The sequence below is a fragment of the Phyllobates terribilis genome, unplaced genomic scaffold (genome assembly GCF_046119375.1).
Source record: "Phyllobates terribilis strain yellow unplaced genomic scaffold, ASM4611937v1 Scaffold_1__5_contigs__length_1240528914, whole genome shotgun sequence".
Taxonomy (NCBI): Eukaryota; Metazoa; Chordata; class Amphibia; order Anura; family Dendrobatidae; genus Phyllobates; species Phyllobates terribilis.
In genome coordinates this window covers 1,055,970,506-1,055,987,982 of record NW_027362761.1, presented here as the reverse complement: position 1 = coordinate 1,055,987,982, position 17,477 = coordinate 1,055,970,506, and the positions used below count along the sequence as shown (strand labels likewise).

The following is a 17,477-nucleotide window of genomic DNA, read 5'->3' as shown; positions in this document are numbered from 1 at the left end:
GATTAGAAGCTGCGATCATCTCATCGGCTATGACAACCACAGGGGTCTCCTGCAGACCCCGGTTGTCATGCCAACCCATCAGCGACCCGCGATCGTGTGACGGCCGTGCCGATGGGCAGATCTTATGAATTTCTTCTGACATGGCCATGTTAAATGCCACTGTCGGAATTTGACAGCGGCATTTAACATGTTAACAGCTGCGGGTTGATCGCGATTCCACCTGCAGCTGTTAGGGGCACATGACAGCTGATCATCTCAGCTATCATGTGCTGGAAAAGATGCGGGCTCATTGCCGGTACCCGGATCAAACACGGGGAGGGCCTATCAATTATTTAAAGCCAAATACCATTGAGGGAAAGGTGTCACTCCTCCCAGTTGACTTGCCTAATGACTCAGACAGCCATGTTCAACTATTAGGGTTTTATGGGGTGCAGGCCACAGCCATGAGTTCCTCTAATCATCAAAGAAAGCACTTACAGGAAGTCATGCCGGACTGTTTAAAAGTTCTTGGTTTTTATGACTCTGGGGCATTTCTCGCCATAGCTGATCCCAGAGTGGTTCAGCCGGAGGCAATACAGCAAAGACCTGGGATTATCATTGAATTAGATGGAGCCCAGTGGAGGAATATCCCAGAATCAAGTGTAGAACTGGACTTTGGCTTTGGTGATCAAGCAATGTGTGGTTGGGGTGATGAGTGGCCTGCCTGCAGATATTGTCCTTGGAAATGATGTGGGAGATCTGCAGTGCCAATTAGTGGGTGCAAGAATCAGAGTTTAAGTCAAAGAGGATGCAAAATGGAGCTCAGACCTTCAACCCTATAACTTTATCGTATGATATCCAAAAGAGAACCAACACCAAAATGCAGATGGATTGTCCAGACAGGAGGAACCATAAATCCCGTCAGCTATATCTACAGTACATGTACTTGACAAGCGACCTGTTGAGGTCAATATACAAGTTGATAGGGGAAGGAGTTGTATCAGAGTATACACTCCTCAGCCTGTTTTCATGGCCAAATACTGTAATCAGGCCTACATTAGCATTTTCTGTCCTGCATCTGGTGAGGGCATGTGTGTCTTTGTTCCTCTCTGAAGGTGGCTTCCCTGGTGCTCAGAACTGCAGACTGACTGGAGCTGGAGTTCTGGAGGCTTCTTCTTCCTTTGAGTTACCTGTAGTAAATGTTTAAGTGGGTGGGGGGTGAGTATCTCTGCCGAATCGGGTGCTGATCCCAAGAGAAGGAGAGCAATAAGCCATATGTTTGATTTTTTTAGTTGATGCTGTGTCGTGTGAGGTGAGAGGATCTGCTGCTGTGCACGTGTATGGACTATTGGAGATTGGGGGTCAGTTGGACTATTGGAGATTGGAAATCAGTTGCCACGTGGGATTGGTATGTCTTGCCTACCCTGCTGGATTTGAGGAACTAGAATAAGAACTGTTGTTACATTGTCCTTGGCATCGGATTACCTGGTGGCGCCCACGGATTTCTTCCTTTTTATGTGACCACTTTGAAGACTCCAGGAATCATATCTATGTTTGGTGTTATATTCTTTCAGTCCCAATAAAGGTTGTTGGATTGTTCTCCGTCCTGCTGTCTCTGCCCTCTCTGTCACACACCCCGTCACAAGAGCTACATGCACATATAAATAGTTTGGGGGTGGAATCCTGCTGACAGATTCCCTTTAAGAAGATTTTTTTTATCATCTCTGTAGTTTATGAAAAAAGCCATAAAATGATCTCTTCACGGTGCTGATCAGTGCAGTTCATACTGATCAAAGCTTGATAGCCTTTGCTTAGGCTAAGTCCTTGATGTTAAAGTTCTTAATAACCCTTTAAAAATATCTCTATTATTTTGAATCCGTATACTTTTTCCATATGTCATTCTAGATTTAAAGAGGATCAGGGAGCGACACAAGGAAGTGAGAAAATACACTTTATTAACTAAAGTATTGGGACACACTTCTTAATCATTGAATTCAGTTTATTTTTATTCAGTCTCATAATCACATGTGTATACAATCCAGCCGCTAGACATTCAGGCTGCCTTTACTAACATTTGCAAAAGAATGGCTCATTCTAAAGAACTCACTGTATTTGAGCCTAGTCCTTTTATAGGATGCCACAGTTGTTAAAATCAGTTCATCACATTTCTGTGAATGGTTTTATTGCAAAGTGGAAGTGTTGAGGAAGCAGCATCTCCGCCATGAAGTGCAGGTCACGTAAAATTACAGAGTAGGTTTCTTCTAGGCCCAGTAGTTCTAGTGAAAGGAAGCCACCATGTTCCGGCAATTGTCACATATGACCATGCCTGGCTGTAGGTTCAGCGGTGTGAGCCTCAGATCTGCCTGCTCTTTCAGAGCTGTCCACAACTCTTCAGCGTTGTGTGGTTTGTCACATATAAGCACATAAGCATATTAGCTTCAGCACAGCCTGTTGCCGCTTGGCTGAGGCAGTGCTGCAGTGCTTCCAGCTTGTGACTGATGTGGTAATTTCTGAGATGGAGGCTGAAGTGGAGGAGGATAAGGTGCAGGAGCTGTAGAATGTGGGGGCAACCCTGATTGACCCAGGGCCCGCAATCCTCGGCATCGTAAGGACGTGTTCCGTCCCAAGGTCTGACTGGGTCCTGGCTCTCTCTATTAACACCCAGTGTCCCTTCAGCGAGATGTACCGTCCCTTCCCACAAGCACTTGTCCACATGTCCGTGGTTAGGTGGACTTTCTCAGTAACTTCATTGTTGAGGGCATGAATAATGTTGTGGGACATGTACTTGTGTAAAGCGAGGACCGCACACTGGGAGAAATAGTGGTAGCTGGGGACTGAGTACTGAGGGACGGCTGCTGCCATCTGGCTGTGGAAAGCTTCGTTCTCCATGAGTCTAAAAGGCAACATTTCGAGCGCAAGCATTCGCAAAATGTGTGGGATAGGGACAACTGAAAACTGCTCTGGGACGTGGACGTGTGTAACATACCTGGCAGCGTCCTTGCATAGTGGTCCATCTCCCACTGTGCAAGAGCGTGCACTTGATCTCCAGTCCAGTCTGCTAGCCTGGCTTCCCTCCATGCTGTCTGCTTGCCTCTGTTTCTGCAGCTTAAGGGCGGCGCCCGATCACTTCCTGTTTCTTGTACCTGCTGCAGACACACCCCTGATGCGTCCTCACCCTATTGCTGTCTGTCACCTGGTATTTAACCCAGCTCCTCCCAAGAAACCCTGCCTGAGCATTGTGTTTCATTCAGTGTGCTCTTTCACTCTAAATGTGCCAGGTCCCTTTCTGTGTTTGCTTGCCTGCCCTTCCTGGAGGCTGTATTTCCAGGCCTGTCTGAACTCGCTCCTAGCCTGTTCCTTCCGCCTTATAGGGGCCGCATACCTAGACCCGCTCCTGTATCTCGTCTGTCCTGTCTGAACACGCTCCTAGCCTGTTCCTTCCGCCTTCTAGGGGCTGCATACCTAGACCCGTTCCTGTATCTTGCCTGTTCCTGTCTGAACACGCTCCTAGCCTGTTCGTTCCGCCTTCTAGGGGCCGCATACCTAGACCCACTCCTGTATCTTGCTGCTGTGTCTGTTCTTGTCTGAATACTCTCCTAGCCTGTTTTCCTGTTTTTCTCTATGTCCGTACCTTCCCTTTTTCTGCAGAGTCTGAACTCGTACCTAACTCCTGCTCGTTGTCACTGTACTTCCGTTTGTGAGTTTCTGGTCCACTCGCTACTTCACTGCAAGTACCCTGTGGGTATCTGGTTCTGCCTTTCCCTTCCCGTCTGTTCCGTGTGAACAGAGCCCTGTCCCCCCTGCTCTGCCTTGCTCACCGCTCCGGCGGTCCTAGCCTGCTCTGCCTTGCTCACCGCTCCGGCGGTTCTAGCCTGCTCTGCCTTGCTCACCGCTCCGGCGGTTCTAGCCTGCTCTGCCTTGCTCACCGCTCCGGCGGTTCTAGCCTGCTCTGACCCTTTGCTCACTGCTCCGGCGCCTCTGGCCTGATCTGACCCTTTGATCACTGCTCCTGCAGTCTTCCTCCGCTCTGACCCTTTGCTCACTGCTCCGGCAGTCTCGCTCTGCTCTGACCCTTTGCTCACTGCTCTGGCAGTCTCGCTCTGCTCTGACCCTTTGCTCGCTGCTCCGGCAGTCTCGCTCTGCTCTGACCCTTTGCTCGCTGCTCCGGCAGTCTCGCTCTACTCTGACCCTTTGCTCGCTGCTCCGGCAGTCTCGCTCTGCTCTGACCCTTTGCTCGCTGCTCCTGCAGTCTCGCTCTGCTCTGACCCTTTGCTCGCTGCCCAGGTGGCCTCGTCCTGCTCTACTCTTGCTCACTGCTCCAGGCGGCCTCGTCTTGCTCTACTCTCGCTCACCGCTCTTGGCGGTCTCGTCTTGCCCTGCTCTCGCTCACCACTCTGGGCAGCCTACCTCTGCTGTGTTTGTCCGCCACATCTGTGGTTCTGTCCTGAGTCCCAGTGTGTACTGGGTCCTATCCCGCCTGTGTTCCAACCTGCTAGTGCCTCCCTGTCTGCACTCTAGCCGTGCTTGCCTGTACCTCCCTGCCTGAATACCCGCCTGCCTGCATACCAGTCATGCCTGCCTATACCCACCAGTCCGTGTGGCAGCCTAGCCTGTCTGTTCCTGTGTTCACCGGTGTGGGTCAACAGCCGTGTCCGGGGTCTGTCCTGGAGTAGCACCTGGTCCCTCTGCTCGGTTCCTCCTTGGTGCACTGGCGTCGTATGCCGTCGTGCGACCCTGGTCGGATCGGGTGAATACTTAGTTACGCCCCTCCAGGCATTCACTCTCCGGCATGTTCCAGTGGAATCACTACATATACACGCACACGCCACTCAGCCCGGGCGTGTGCATTACAACGTGCTTGCTAATGGTGCTTGTTGAGAGTGTTCAACGACAGGTTCAGGGCGGGAGGCATCTTGGTATGCGCCATGGACAGGGGATTGGCATGCACACACAACAGTGGAACAAGCAGTGGTGTCACCCACAGACACTGTTGCTGGACCCTGGGGTTTGGCCCACTTAGTCGGGTGTTTTGCTGCCATGTGCCTGATCATGCTGGTGGTGGTCAGGATGGTAGTTTTGCTAGCCCTGCTAATGCTGGCCTGGTAGGTGGTGCAAATGGCCTTTTTTGAGTTATCGGCAGAGTCTTTAAAAAACAACCAGACTCAGGAAGACCCAACAGTTGTACTGGCAACTTTCGTTGTGTTGGCGTTACGAGGAACGTTTTCCCGCCTTGTGTCTGCGGCCACCACACTGCTTCTTCTTGCCTGTTGTGGTGCTATGCCTCACTCCTCCTGTGTGCTGCTATCCTCGCTCTGCATGTCCCCCTGCCAGGTTGCGTCAGTTACTATATCATCCACCACCTCATCTTCCACTTCCGTTCCCTGGTCCTCCTCCTGACTTTCTGGCAATTGTGTCTCATCATCATCTGCCTCTTCTCACAGTTTCCCACCATCATGTTCGTGTGACCGTGGTTGCTCAAATATTTTGGCATCGCTACATGCAGTCTCCTCTTGCCCTGCTTCAAGTGGACCTGGCGAGATGCCCGAATCTATAAATGGAAAAGTGAACAGCTCTTCGGAGTGTCCAAGTGTGGGATCAGTTGTCTCTGGGCACTCGGCATGATGGGAGGAACGAGGAAAAGGGTGAGTAATATGCAGTCCAGACTCACGGCTACTGTGACTTGACTGTGTGGAAGACAGGGTGGTGGTGGTGTTGGCTAAGTGAATGGAAGCATTATCTGCTATCCAACCAATAACCTTTTCACACTGCTCTGTGTTCAATAGTGGTGTTCTGCGGTCCCCTATTAATTGGGACAGGAAGGTCGAGCGACAAGATGTGGGTGTTTGTTGTGGCACAATTTCAGCTTGCCCACAACCTCGGCCTCGTCGTATGCATGCACCATCACCATCACGTCCACTTCCCTGTCCCTTGCGACGCGCCTTGCCCATTTTAAATGGAAGACAATATTTTCCACGTTCACTACAAATGGCTGGATTTGAACAGCAGTGATATGTGATACATGTGACGGAAAACCAGAGTTTTAAATAGCTGGCCTGTAGGTTACTATTTTTCACAGCGACCTCGTGTCAATAACTTCACTGACACAGACTGCAACAAAATTGAAATGGACGCTAATATTTTCCACGTTCAATACAAATTTCTGGATTTTTATCGCTGTAATATAGAAAGAATCCGGCTGTATTCTGCTGTGGCAACAAGCTAATGGAGCAGAAAAACGGTGTTCTCTGGATTGTTTTTTAAGCAAATAATCAGGATTAAGATACATTTTTTTTTATCCCTGGCCCCTGATACTTGGGGCTATTTCAAGAAATATCTGTAACAGCAGGAGCAGACAGAACTGGAATGGAGCCTCTTGTGCTGTATTATGTACTGCCGTCTGTCACATACACTGCCTGCCTGCCTAGCTCCTGCTATCACCTACACCACTGAAAATATGTAGCTGGATTAGTCCTCAGAAGGACTGTTAGTTCAGATGGATATCTGTAGATGTTGTGGTATACCTACACTAACTAATAAACAACCAAATTTCTGCCTAGCTCAGCAGCATCTCTCCCTACACTGCCTGATTCTGGGATAGACTGTGACGAGCATGGCGGTGCCCGGTCTTATATACACCTGATGACGCTGTGCGGCCAGCCAATCACTATAATGCCCACAGAAAACATGGCTACAGCATTACAGTGCGTGGCAGGCAATCCCTGCATGTTCATTGGCTCTCTAAAGAGCACCAAATACACTGTGTTCCTAATTATTATGCAAATAATATTTTCTCAGATTTTCCCAAATTACCTATATGAATTGCAGTCATTGTAATTTTCCAGTCAAATAACTATTAGAGTACAATTGAAAAGTTTTTGTACAAACTGCCTATGATAACAGTATATTTTTAAAAATATAAAAAACTCAAACTGAACTCAAAATGCATGTTCCAAATTATTATGCACAGCAGAGTTTTCAACCTTTTCATTTTAATAAAGAACAAAAAAATGGTCATTTTTGAAATTATAAGCATTAGCAGGTTATTACAAACTGAAATCAAAGTTTTCAACTCAAAACTTTATTCTAGGTGATGTTACGTTTGCACATAGGACCGCTTGTTCGAAAGGAGCTTCTGAACTCTCTCGTCCATTGAATTTGTCAGGTTTTGGATGGTTTCTGCTTCAATTGTTTTGCATGAGGACAGAATACCCTCCCAGAGCTGTTGCTTAGATGTGAACTGCCTCCCGCCATCATAGACACTCCTTTTGATGATGCTCCAGAGGTTCTCAATGGGGTTGAGGTCAGGGGAGCATGGGTGCCACACCATAAATTTGTCCCCTTTTATGCCCATAGCAGCCAGAGATACCGATGTGTTATGTGCAGCATGAGAAATCTGAGAAAATATTATTTGCATAATAATTTGGAACACAGTGTATGCAGGGAGGGGACCCGAGTTCCCACCCGAGCAACCTGGAAATACTCGCAGAGCGCTGAGCATCTCGAGCAGTGAGATGCTCGGGCGAGTACCTAGCAGTGGCGAGCACGCTCGCTCATCACTAGTTAATACCAGTTGTTTTTAATGTATTATATATTATTAAAAGTTATATTTTAGGTTCTCTTTAATGCTGGTTGTGTCCTTTCTAACAGGATAAAAGTTCCAGATCAGACGATGGTTCCCAGCGGTCGGACCCTATGATCGGTAAGTGATCACCGAGCCTGTGGATAAGTGATAACTTGTTTCCATCAGACATCCCCTTTAAGCAATGGAGCACACCAGCAGTGAAGGCGGGATGAGGCGCTGGGTATAGGGGAGACTTTTCCTCTGGGGGTCGCATATAGGGCATGTGAGGGGTGGACACTTCCCGTATTCATCATTACTGAGCCCCCTCTCTGTATGGCTCTTATCTGAGTGCAGGAGACGCAACAGTCACTATTCAGCAACTCTCCGGTTACTTGCAGCCATCCGAGCTCTGCTGTGCCTGTTAGGGGTGAAGTTTGGGTCCTAGGAGGCAGCGACTATGCAGCCTGCACAGCAGATCACAGCCCGGGTATCGCATCTCCGGATAAATGTCCACCTTGAGAGCTGCTTCTTGTGCAGCAGCCCCATGCAAGTCGTTCCGCTCTCCTCAGCTAGCTCCTGCTGAAGACTTAGCTTCTCTGCCCAATCTAGGAGCCCAATAGCCCTGACCACACCAGTGGTAGCCCAGCGCTGCTGGGGGGCAGAGCTAGATCCAGTTTACAAATAGCAAACTAATCAGCCCTAGATATTTCTAATAGCTGCAGAGCAGGCGACATAACTCTGACCGGTGTCCTCATAGACCTCTCCTCAGCCGGGGTCTAATAGGAGCAGTAAGATGGCCGTCATGGGGCCCATTGTTAGATCTCGGCTGCCATAGAAACTCTTCGGCACCATGATCGCGCCTCCCTCTCCTTTTGTCTAAAGTGCCTACATGCTGTGGAAGCCACTGACTGTGTCATATAAAGGGTTAAGTTGCCAGGATCAGGGTTGGCTCTACTGTCAGCGACTGAGGCAGAAGCGGGACTGTGTTATACCGTTACATGACTGCCGCAGATCTTGTAAGAGCCCTGACTGCACCTGCCTGATGATAATGTGCACTATAGAGCGGGTCCTGGTACCAGACTGCCCTTTACATATTCATCACTAGCTGGGAACCAGTTATTTACAGGTTCTAGTTATCTATTCGTTTCTAGGATCTATTGTTAAAGGGAATCTGTCACCCTCTGGGAGTTATCAGACCGCTACTACGGGCATACAGGGTATAGAAAAGTAAATCTATACTTACCTGTATGGCCCATGGTAGAGGTCTGATTGCAGCGAAAAATAGTTGTATCTTTTTGGTTTTCAACAAGCTTGCCGTCCGGGGGACGCCAAGCAATGCCCGTCTATCTGAATATTATTCCCCTAAATCGTCACCTATCAGCCTAGTTACCATTTTCCCTCCCCCACGTTCCCTTTTCACCTGCATGCACAAAGTGTGGCTCTTATAGACCGCGCTTTGTTTCCTCCCGGCCGGGTTTGTATGAGCACAGTGCCGCAGAAAACCTTCTTGTAGGTGGAAGTCACAGTGACTCGCCGGCGCCTGAGCAATAGAGCCCTGCGGCATTGTGCTCATACAAACCCGGCCCAGAGGAAACAAAGCGCTGTCTATAAGAGCCGAGCTTTGCGCATGTGCAGGGAGGTGAGGAAGGAAAGCGCACGTCCCAATGCCTTGTGACATGCGGGGGAGGGAGGGAAGATGGTAACTAGGCTGATAGTCGGCGATTTAGGGGAATAATAATCAGATAGGACGGCAAGCCTGTTGAAAAAAAGAGATAAAACTACTTTTCTCTGCAATCAGACCTCTACTATGGGCCATACAGGTATGTATAGATTTACTTTTCTATACCCCGTATGCCCATAGTAGCGGTCTAATAACTCCCAGGGGGTGACAGATTCCCTTTAACAGCATTTTACCTTTAAAGTGGTTGTCCGGTCGAAATCGATAAGTCTGCAGTCACTCTGTGTGACTGCAGACTTATGAGTACCCCAGCGCAGGCACTGTGCGCTCTGGGGATTTGCCGGTTTCTGAACCAGGATTGGAATGTAAGTATGAGTTATACATGCTCCCGGGCAGTGGGCGCGGCTTTGGAGTGAGGCCGCGCCCTCTTGTCGTCCACGCCCACTGTACGGTCCCATCACTTGTCTGGGCGCAGCCTTGCTCCATATACTGGAGTATTTATAACTCATATATGCCCTCAGGCTCCGAGACCGGCAAATCCACACAGCACACAGTGCATGCACTAGGCGGATTTAAAAATCTGCAGTCACAAGGAGTGATTGTAGACTTATCGTTTTGGACTGGACAACCCTCTTAAGGCCCAGTTATAATATTACTGTAACACTATCGCTAGATATGAGCGCCCTGAACCTGTATACCTGCCCTGTGTGCTGCACAAAAGGAATTTGCAAAATGTGTGTGCACCTATCTCCTGAATGGTATTACTGCTAGATCTCCTGTACATAGAAATATGAGGTTCTTAGCGCACATTTTGAGCAAATTGTGCGAGCCCATCTGCCAACGTCAAGGCGACCTCTTCAGATGGGTCCCTACACTAACACTACATTAACTTACTAACTGTAACTAGGCCTCACAAATGTATTATTATTAATAATAATATTATTATTATTACCATTTTTATTATTGCTGCACTATTACAATTAAAAATGTACCTGTTATAATTTTATTTTTTTAATTAGTTTTAAATTTTTGTATTACTCTTGTGATTCTAATAATGGCATTACTAAAATCTTTATACCAGAAGCTGTTGATCCAGAAGAAGGCAAAAACCCCAGGACACCTTCAGCCAATTTGTGTCACAGGGGAAAAATTCCTTCTTGACCCCGAGAAAAGGCGATCAGTCCTAGAACCCTGGATCAAACCTAATAATGTTATTGCTAGCTATCTTATTGATATTACACTACTTATTGTACTACTACTGCAGTTATTATTTTAATTTTTTTTTATATAGATATAACTACTTAATATCATTACTAATATTAACATCCTGCTATCTTATTACAGTATTATTCTTCTTTCCTATCACTACTAATACTACCTTATACCTACAGTGTTGATCCAGAAAAAGGCAAAAACCCCAGGACACCTTAAGCTAATTTGTGTCACTGGGGAAAAATTCCTTCTTGACCCCGAGAAAAGGCGTACTGTCCTAGGACCCTGGATCACACTGCTATTCTACCTACTACTATTACTACTGTTATTTTATTACTATTTTATTACTTTCTTACTATTATCACTAGTATTATTACTCTTATTACACTAACCCTGATCTACTACCACTATATTACACTATCCTTCTGTTATTTCTTTGGTGGTCTTATACTTACCAGCCGGTATTGCCGTATGTGATGTTATCGGCAGAGAGGTCCCAGCAGGATGGTCCACATGATGTTCCTCTTTCCTCTCAAATACCGGTTGATGTACTGGTGGAAGTTGGTCTGGTTCTGCTTCTTCCTTCTTGTTGTTGGGATCGGTTGTCTTCTTTTCTGGGCTTTGGCCGTCACTTCCCCCCTAGGGATCTTGATGTGGAGTTTCATCTTCTTTGCTTTCTCTTCTTTCTCTTGTTTCTTTTCTTCCTCTTCTTCCTCTTCATCCAGGTAGGCGCACAGTTCTTTTAGTGTCTTCTGTTTTAAATCCCTCTCCATGATGTCCAGCTTTATCTTCTTTGCTGCTTTCTCCTCTTCTTCCTTCTCTTCTTCCTTGTCTTTCTCTTCATCCAGGTACTTGCGCCGTTCTTTTAGTTCCTTGCGCCTTTCTTCCCTCTTCCTTTTCTCCCTGGCTTTATACTCTTCTATGCATCTTCTTTGGGCAATGGGGTTGGTCGGCATCAGGCGCTGGAAGAGAAGAGATGAAGTTAAGAGGATACTAAGAAGATCCGAATACACAGCTACCTTATAGAAGAGGCCGCAGTGCTGCCCTGAGTTGTCTCACTGACCTCCTTCTTGTAGAGGGGAGAAGGGAGAAACTTCACACAATATGCCAGTCTCCTCAGCTGTTCCTCAGGACTGATGTAATCTGCAGAAAACACAACCAGATATTAGGAGCAATTCTCACTGCACGGAGAGGACGTGCCAGAGTGCCACTACTGACCACCACGCTGCCCCTTAACCCGCTGAGTAAAGAGGTGTTTTTCCTCTTTTACACGTAATGCAGAATGCAAACTACTGTGCAGCAGTCTGTACTCTGGAGGGGCCACAGGAAACTGGTATAGGTCAGTAGTGGGTGCATGGAGCAGGGTCACAGGGTCAGCTCGCCCCATGGAAGGTAATGGCTGTGACAAACCAGGACCTGCCTGTAATAGCCGCGGAGTAGCCAAGATCTACCCACAACTGTTAACCTGTTAAATGCTGATGTCAATCTCTGACATCAGCATTAACAGCAAGCCGGCAATGGGGCGCCTCATCCCATTGGTGCTCCTGTGATGCCATTGCAGGGCGCCGATGGATTGCTATGACAGCCGAGGTTCTTTTGAAGACTCCCATGCCTGTCATAATGAAGCTTCATTTGGGCTGCAAAGGAGACTGTGATTTTGCTATATGGAGCATTACTGTGGTATAGCTGTATATAGTGCAATTGATCAGATGATATATACAAATACAATGAAAAGTTAAAAAACAGTCTAGAAAAATGTGAAAAAAACCCACACGTTTAACTCACCTCCCACTAAAAATAAAGATGATTAAAAAATACACTTATGTGGTATTGTCACTTCCAGAAAAGTCCAATCTATCACAATATAAAAATTAACCTGATCAGTAAACACCTTAAACAGAAAAAAATTACAAAATCCTAAATTGCATTTTTTCATTCCTCACAACACTGCAAAAAATCCTGTAACGAGCGATGACAATGTCAGATCTGTCCCAAAATGGTATCAATAAAAACCTTGTCATGCCCCTTAAAAAATACCGCACAATGTGCAGCGTTAAAACCGTTCCCAAAAAAAACAATGTCAGACTTGTGTTGTTTTTTTTTGCAATTTTACTGCACTTGGAATTTTTCCCCCGTTTTCTAGTACTATCTGGTAAATGAATGGTGTCATTTATAAGTACAGCTCGTCCTGCAAAATAACAAGACCTCACACTTCTATGTGGACAGGCATTAAAAAAGTTATAGCCCTTAGAAAAAGCAGAGGAAAAAAAAACATAAATTGGTCATATTGGGAAGGGGTAAAGCTGAAGAAACCCATGTAACAAGAGTATAGAGAACGGTGAGTGAGTGATGGATACTACCTGGTCCAACGCTGGCAGAATACTCGATCCCCATGGTGTCCGCTGATATCTTCTCTGGTAGAAATGTATCCAAAATCTATAAAACATCAGGAGGCGTCAGCAGAGGGTTTGGTATTTGGCTCATATTGGCGATATATTCAGGGGCATTACTGGAGCCAGGGAAAGATTGGAATGAAGTGTTGGCTGTTAGATATGTGATCTCTTCCATTAAAGGGGATGTCTAGCTGGAACAAGTTATCACTGATCTCTGGATAGGTGATGACTTGTCCCAGTAGGAGCAGCCCTGTATTATGTGGTATATGGAGGATGGGATATCGTACAGAGTTCTAGCAGTACTACACTTCGACCTGTTCTGCGTGCTCCGGGGCGATTCCCCATGGAGGAACAAAGCTGGGGGTAATTATCAGGATCTCGCTGCTGGATCCATCCAGATGGGAGATATGACGAGTGCAGCACCCCCCCCTGGTGTCTCAGCGTATCATGTGTTGGGGAATAATGACTTATCCTCTGGTAAATGTGCTGATTCCTGTCAGTTGTGGTCACTGAGTGCGTGTGATGGGATGTGGCTCCGTCCGTTATATTATATCACGTCTTATACCTATAATCTCTCGCTGATCGCAGGTGTCTGTCTTCACACTCAGATGAGATGTAACAAACTGACCACATAGGACTTTTTTTTTTTCTTCAAATTCAAACCGAGCAATCCTATTGGCTGAGTATGAATACCGTTACCATGGTGACAGAAGTAGCTGCAGATTTAAAGGGACAAGACACTGATATTGTAGTATAGTGTATTTTATTACATATTTCTCATAATAGTGGCTGATATATGGACCTGCACAGATAATATGTGGGCACACACATATATTTCTTCATATTTTTCATACAATTATATGAGGGAGCTGCAGAGATATTTTGGGGATAAAACAACTTGTGATATCAATTAAACATGTATAAAGTAGGCTGGTAATGGTCCCAAGATTGTGGTTTTATGTTCAATACAAATATAAATATTAATCAGACGTCACTGGGAGAGATTTATCAGCTACATGGGACAGAATTCTGTAGTTATGTGCGGCATAAACTGTATTTCATGACCTGTTCCTCGTGTTTTAAACACTTTCTGTGCCTTAGATGAGAAGGGTGTGGCTTTACTAAGAGGGGAGGGGTCTAATATTCTGTAACGAGGACCAGAAATTGCACCAAAATTGTAGCGCACATTTCTGGCACAAGGTAAGCAACTAATAGGTGGTGTCAAGTTATACAAGACAGTCAAAAAATGTGGCAGATTCAATCTAATGACAGCTGCAGGAGGAGTGTGACCGGCCCCACACTGATCTTTACTAGTTCTTGCAGTTGCAACACGTTAATCGGGCATTGGAGGGAACAGGTGACCATAGAATAATACACCACAGCGCTAACAGGCTTGGACTGGCCCACAGGAGAACAGGAGAATCCTCCGGTGGGCCACCTGCCTCTTATATGAGCAGTGCTTGGCACAATACACTTGAATCACTATGTACAGACAAATGCAGCATCTTATTCATTTAACAATTGGGTAAATGAAATGAATTATTTAATTTACCCAATTCATTGTCATAGAAATTTGTGATTGAGGATAATGTCACATTTGCATGTAGCTGAAAAGTGGGGCACTGGAGTTGGTTACTGGTGGGCCCTTAGCACCCCAGTCCGACACTGCCAACAGTCGAATATGGTGGAGGTTCAAATATGTTTTCGGATTATTTTGTTGCCTCTGGCATTGGGTGCCTTGACTGTGTGCAAGGCATCATGAAGATTACCAAAGGATTTTGGGTTGCTATGTAGTGCCTAGTGTCAGAAAGCTGGGTTTGCATCCTAGATCATGGGTCTTCCAGCAGCAAAATGACCCTAAATATACTTCAAGAAGCCCCCAGAAATGGATGGAAACAAAGCGCTGGAGAGTTCTGAAGTGGTCAGCACTGAGTCCGGATCTAAATCCCAATGAACACCTGTAGAGAGATCGTTAAATTGCTGTTGGGAGAAGGCGCCCTTCACATATAAGAGTGGTCCAAAATTTCAGTTGAAGGATGTAAGAAGCTTGTTGATGGTTATAGGAAGTGAGTGATTGCAGTTATTTATTCCAAAGGGTGTGCAACCAAATATTAATATTAATTTTGTCTGGCCCATTTTGGGGGGCTTGTGTGAAATTATATCCAAGTCGCCTTTTTTTCCTCTGCTTTTTTGTGTTGCTCCAATACACCAAAAAGGAAATAAACCTGTGTATAACAAAACATGTGTAATTTGCAGTCATTTTCTGGGAGAAATACTTCATTTTCTGGAGCAATTTGAAGGGTGCCAACACTTCTGGCCATGACTGTATACAATAAAAATGCTTTCTTTTAAATATTTTTTTTTTCATTTAGACCTGTAACTTTATTTTTTACCAACAGCAGATCTATATGAGAGCTCATTATTTGTTATAGTTTTCATTGGTATTATTTTAGGTTCATATGACACTGATTACTTTTTATAATATTAATTTGGCTAGAGGGGATAACAGAAAAGAGCAATTTAGCTTTAATTTTAAGATGTTCATCATGGAGGTAATATGTTTTTTTTTTTAAGTTTGGGTTTTTGTGTGTTCAATAATACTCATTATGTGTAGTAATTTCATGGCAATAATGTGTATTTTTTTTAGTTTTTTTTTAAAGAAAGCATTTTTTTCTAAGTTAAAATTTGTGTTTTTTTCTTTGAACTTTTTGGAATTTTTTATTAAACTTTACTTAACTTTCTTACGGGACCTAATAGGATTTTATATATGGAATACAATTGGGACATTGTTTCGCCACTGGCTGCCATAGCAATTTATTGGTGTCTTTACATAGATGTCAATGGGTACAAATGGGATCCATTTCCTTCAGTAAAACAACATGTGAGAATATAGCAAAAAAATATCAGGATGGAAGGCATGATAACTGGTATCAGCCACGTTTACTGCATCTTTAGGAGAAAATAATTTTAGTAAAAAAGTTTTGATCTTGCCGATCTTAGTTCTAGACTAACACAGTTGGCTGAGATTTAGGAAGAAGTAATGGTGAGAAAGAGTGAGAACCATTTTGCTGGTAGCAAAGAAGTTATAGTTAATAGAGCAGGACGATGTGAACCTTGAACATATTTAACCCCTTTACCATCTTTGGTTTTTCCGTTTTTATGTTTTCATTTTTTACTCCCCTTTTTCCCAGAGCCATAACGTTTTATTTTTCCATCAATATGGCCATATGAGGGCTTGTTTTTTGCAGGATGAGTTGTACTTTTGAACGACACTATTGGTTTTACCATATTGTGTACTGTAAAATGGGGAAAAAATCCAAGTGCAGTGAAATTGCAAAAAAAGTGCAATTCTACAATTTTTTTTACCATGTTCACTAAATGCTAAAACTGATCTGCTATTATGATATTCCAGATCACTATGAGTTTGTCGATACCAAACATGTATAGGTTCTTTTCTTATTTAGGTAGTGAAAAAAAATCCAAGGTTTGTTAAAAAAAAAAAAAAAAAAGAAGGCACCATTTTCCGAGACCCGCAGCGTCTCCATTTTTCGAGATCTGGGGCTGGTGATGGCTTATTTTTTGAGTATTGAGCTGATGTTTTTATTGATATAATTTTGGTGTAGATACTGTGTTTTGACCGCCCATTATTGCATTTTAATGCAATGTTGCGAAGACCAAAAAAACGTAATTCTGGGGTTTTGATTCTTTTTCTTGTTACGCCGTTTACCCATCAGATAAATTATTTTTATATATTAATAGATCGAGTGATTCTGAATGCGGCAATATCAAATATGTGTATTTTTGATTTTTCTTTATTGTATTACTTAGAATGGGGTGAAAGGGGGGTGATTTGAACTTTTATATTTTTTTATATTTAGAAAAACATTTTTTTTCACTTTTCACATGCTTCAATAGTCACCATGGGAGATTAGAAGCTGCAATCATCTCATCGGCTATGACAACCACAGGGGTCTCCTGCAGACCTCGGTTGTCATGCCAACCCATCAGCGACCCGCGATCATGTGACGGCCGTGCCGATGGGCAGATCTTATGAAGCGCTTCTGACATGGCCATGTTAAATGCTACTGTCGGAATTTGAGAGCGGCATTTAACATGTTAACAGCTGCGGATGGATCGCGATTCCACCTGCAGCTGTTAGGGGCACATGACAGCTGATCATCTCAGCTATCATGTGCTGGAAAAGATGCGGGCTCATTGCCGGTGCCCGCATCAAACACGGGGAGGGCCTATCAATTATTTAAAGCCAAATACCATTGAGGGAAAGGTGTCACTCCTCCAAGTTGACTTGCCTAATGACTCAGACACCATGTTCAACTATTAGGGTTTTATGGGGTGCAGGCCACAGCCATGAGTTCCTCTAATCATCAAAGAAAGCAATTACAGGAAGGCATGCCGGACTGTTTAAAAGTTCTTGGTTTTTATGACTCTGGGGCATTTCTCGCCATAGCTGATCCCAGAGTGGTTCAGCCGGAGGCAATACAGCAAAGACCTGAGATTATCATTGAATTAGCTGGAGCCCAGTGGAGGAATATCCCAAAATCAAGAGTAGAACTGGACTTTGGCTTTGGTGATCAAGCAATGTGTGGTTGGGGTGATGAGTGGCCTGCCTGCAGATATTGTCCTAGGAAATGAT

General features: G+C 45.0%; 1 protein-coding gene across 1 annotated transcript in view; it reads right to left on the bottom strand.

Moving 5' to 3' along the window:
- LOC141164831 (uncharacterized) overlaps nt 1–17,152 on the bottom strand; it is a 40,509-nt gene extending 23,357 nt beyond the window's left edge. Inside the window, exons 1-3 of the mRNA XM_073650491.1 lie at nt 17,134–17,152; nt 11,494–11,573; nt 10,983–11,392 (exon numbers count right to left, since the gene is read on the bottom strand). Of these exons, the coding sequence (XP_073506592.1) occupies nt 10,983–11,392; nt 11,494–11,573; nt 17,134–17,152 (509 nt within the window). The remainder of the gene's footprint in view (nt 1–10,982; nt 11,393–11,493; nt 11,574–17,133) is intronic.
- Between the last annotated feature and the right edge of the window lie 325 nt (nt 17,153–17,477).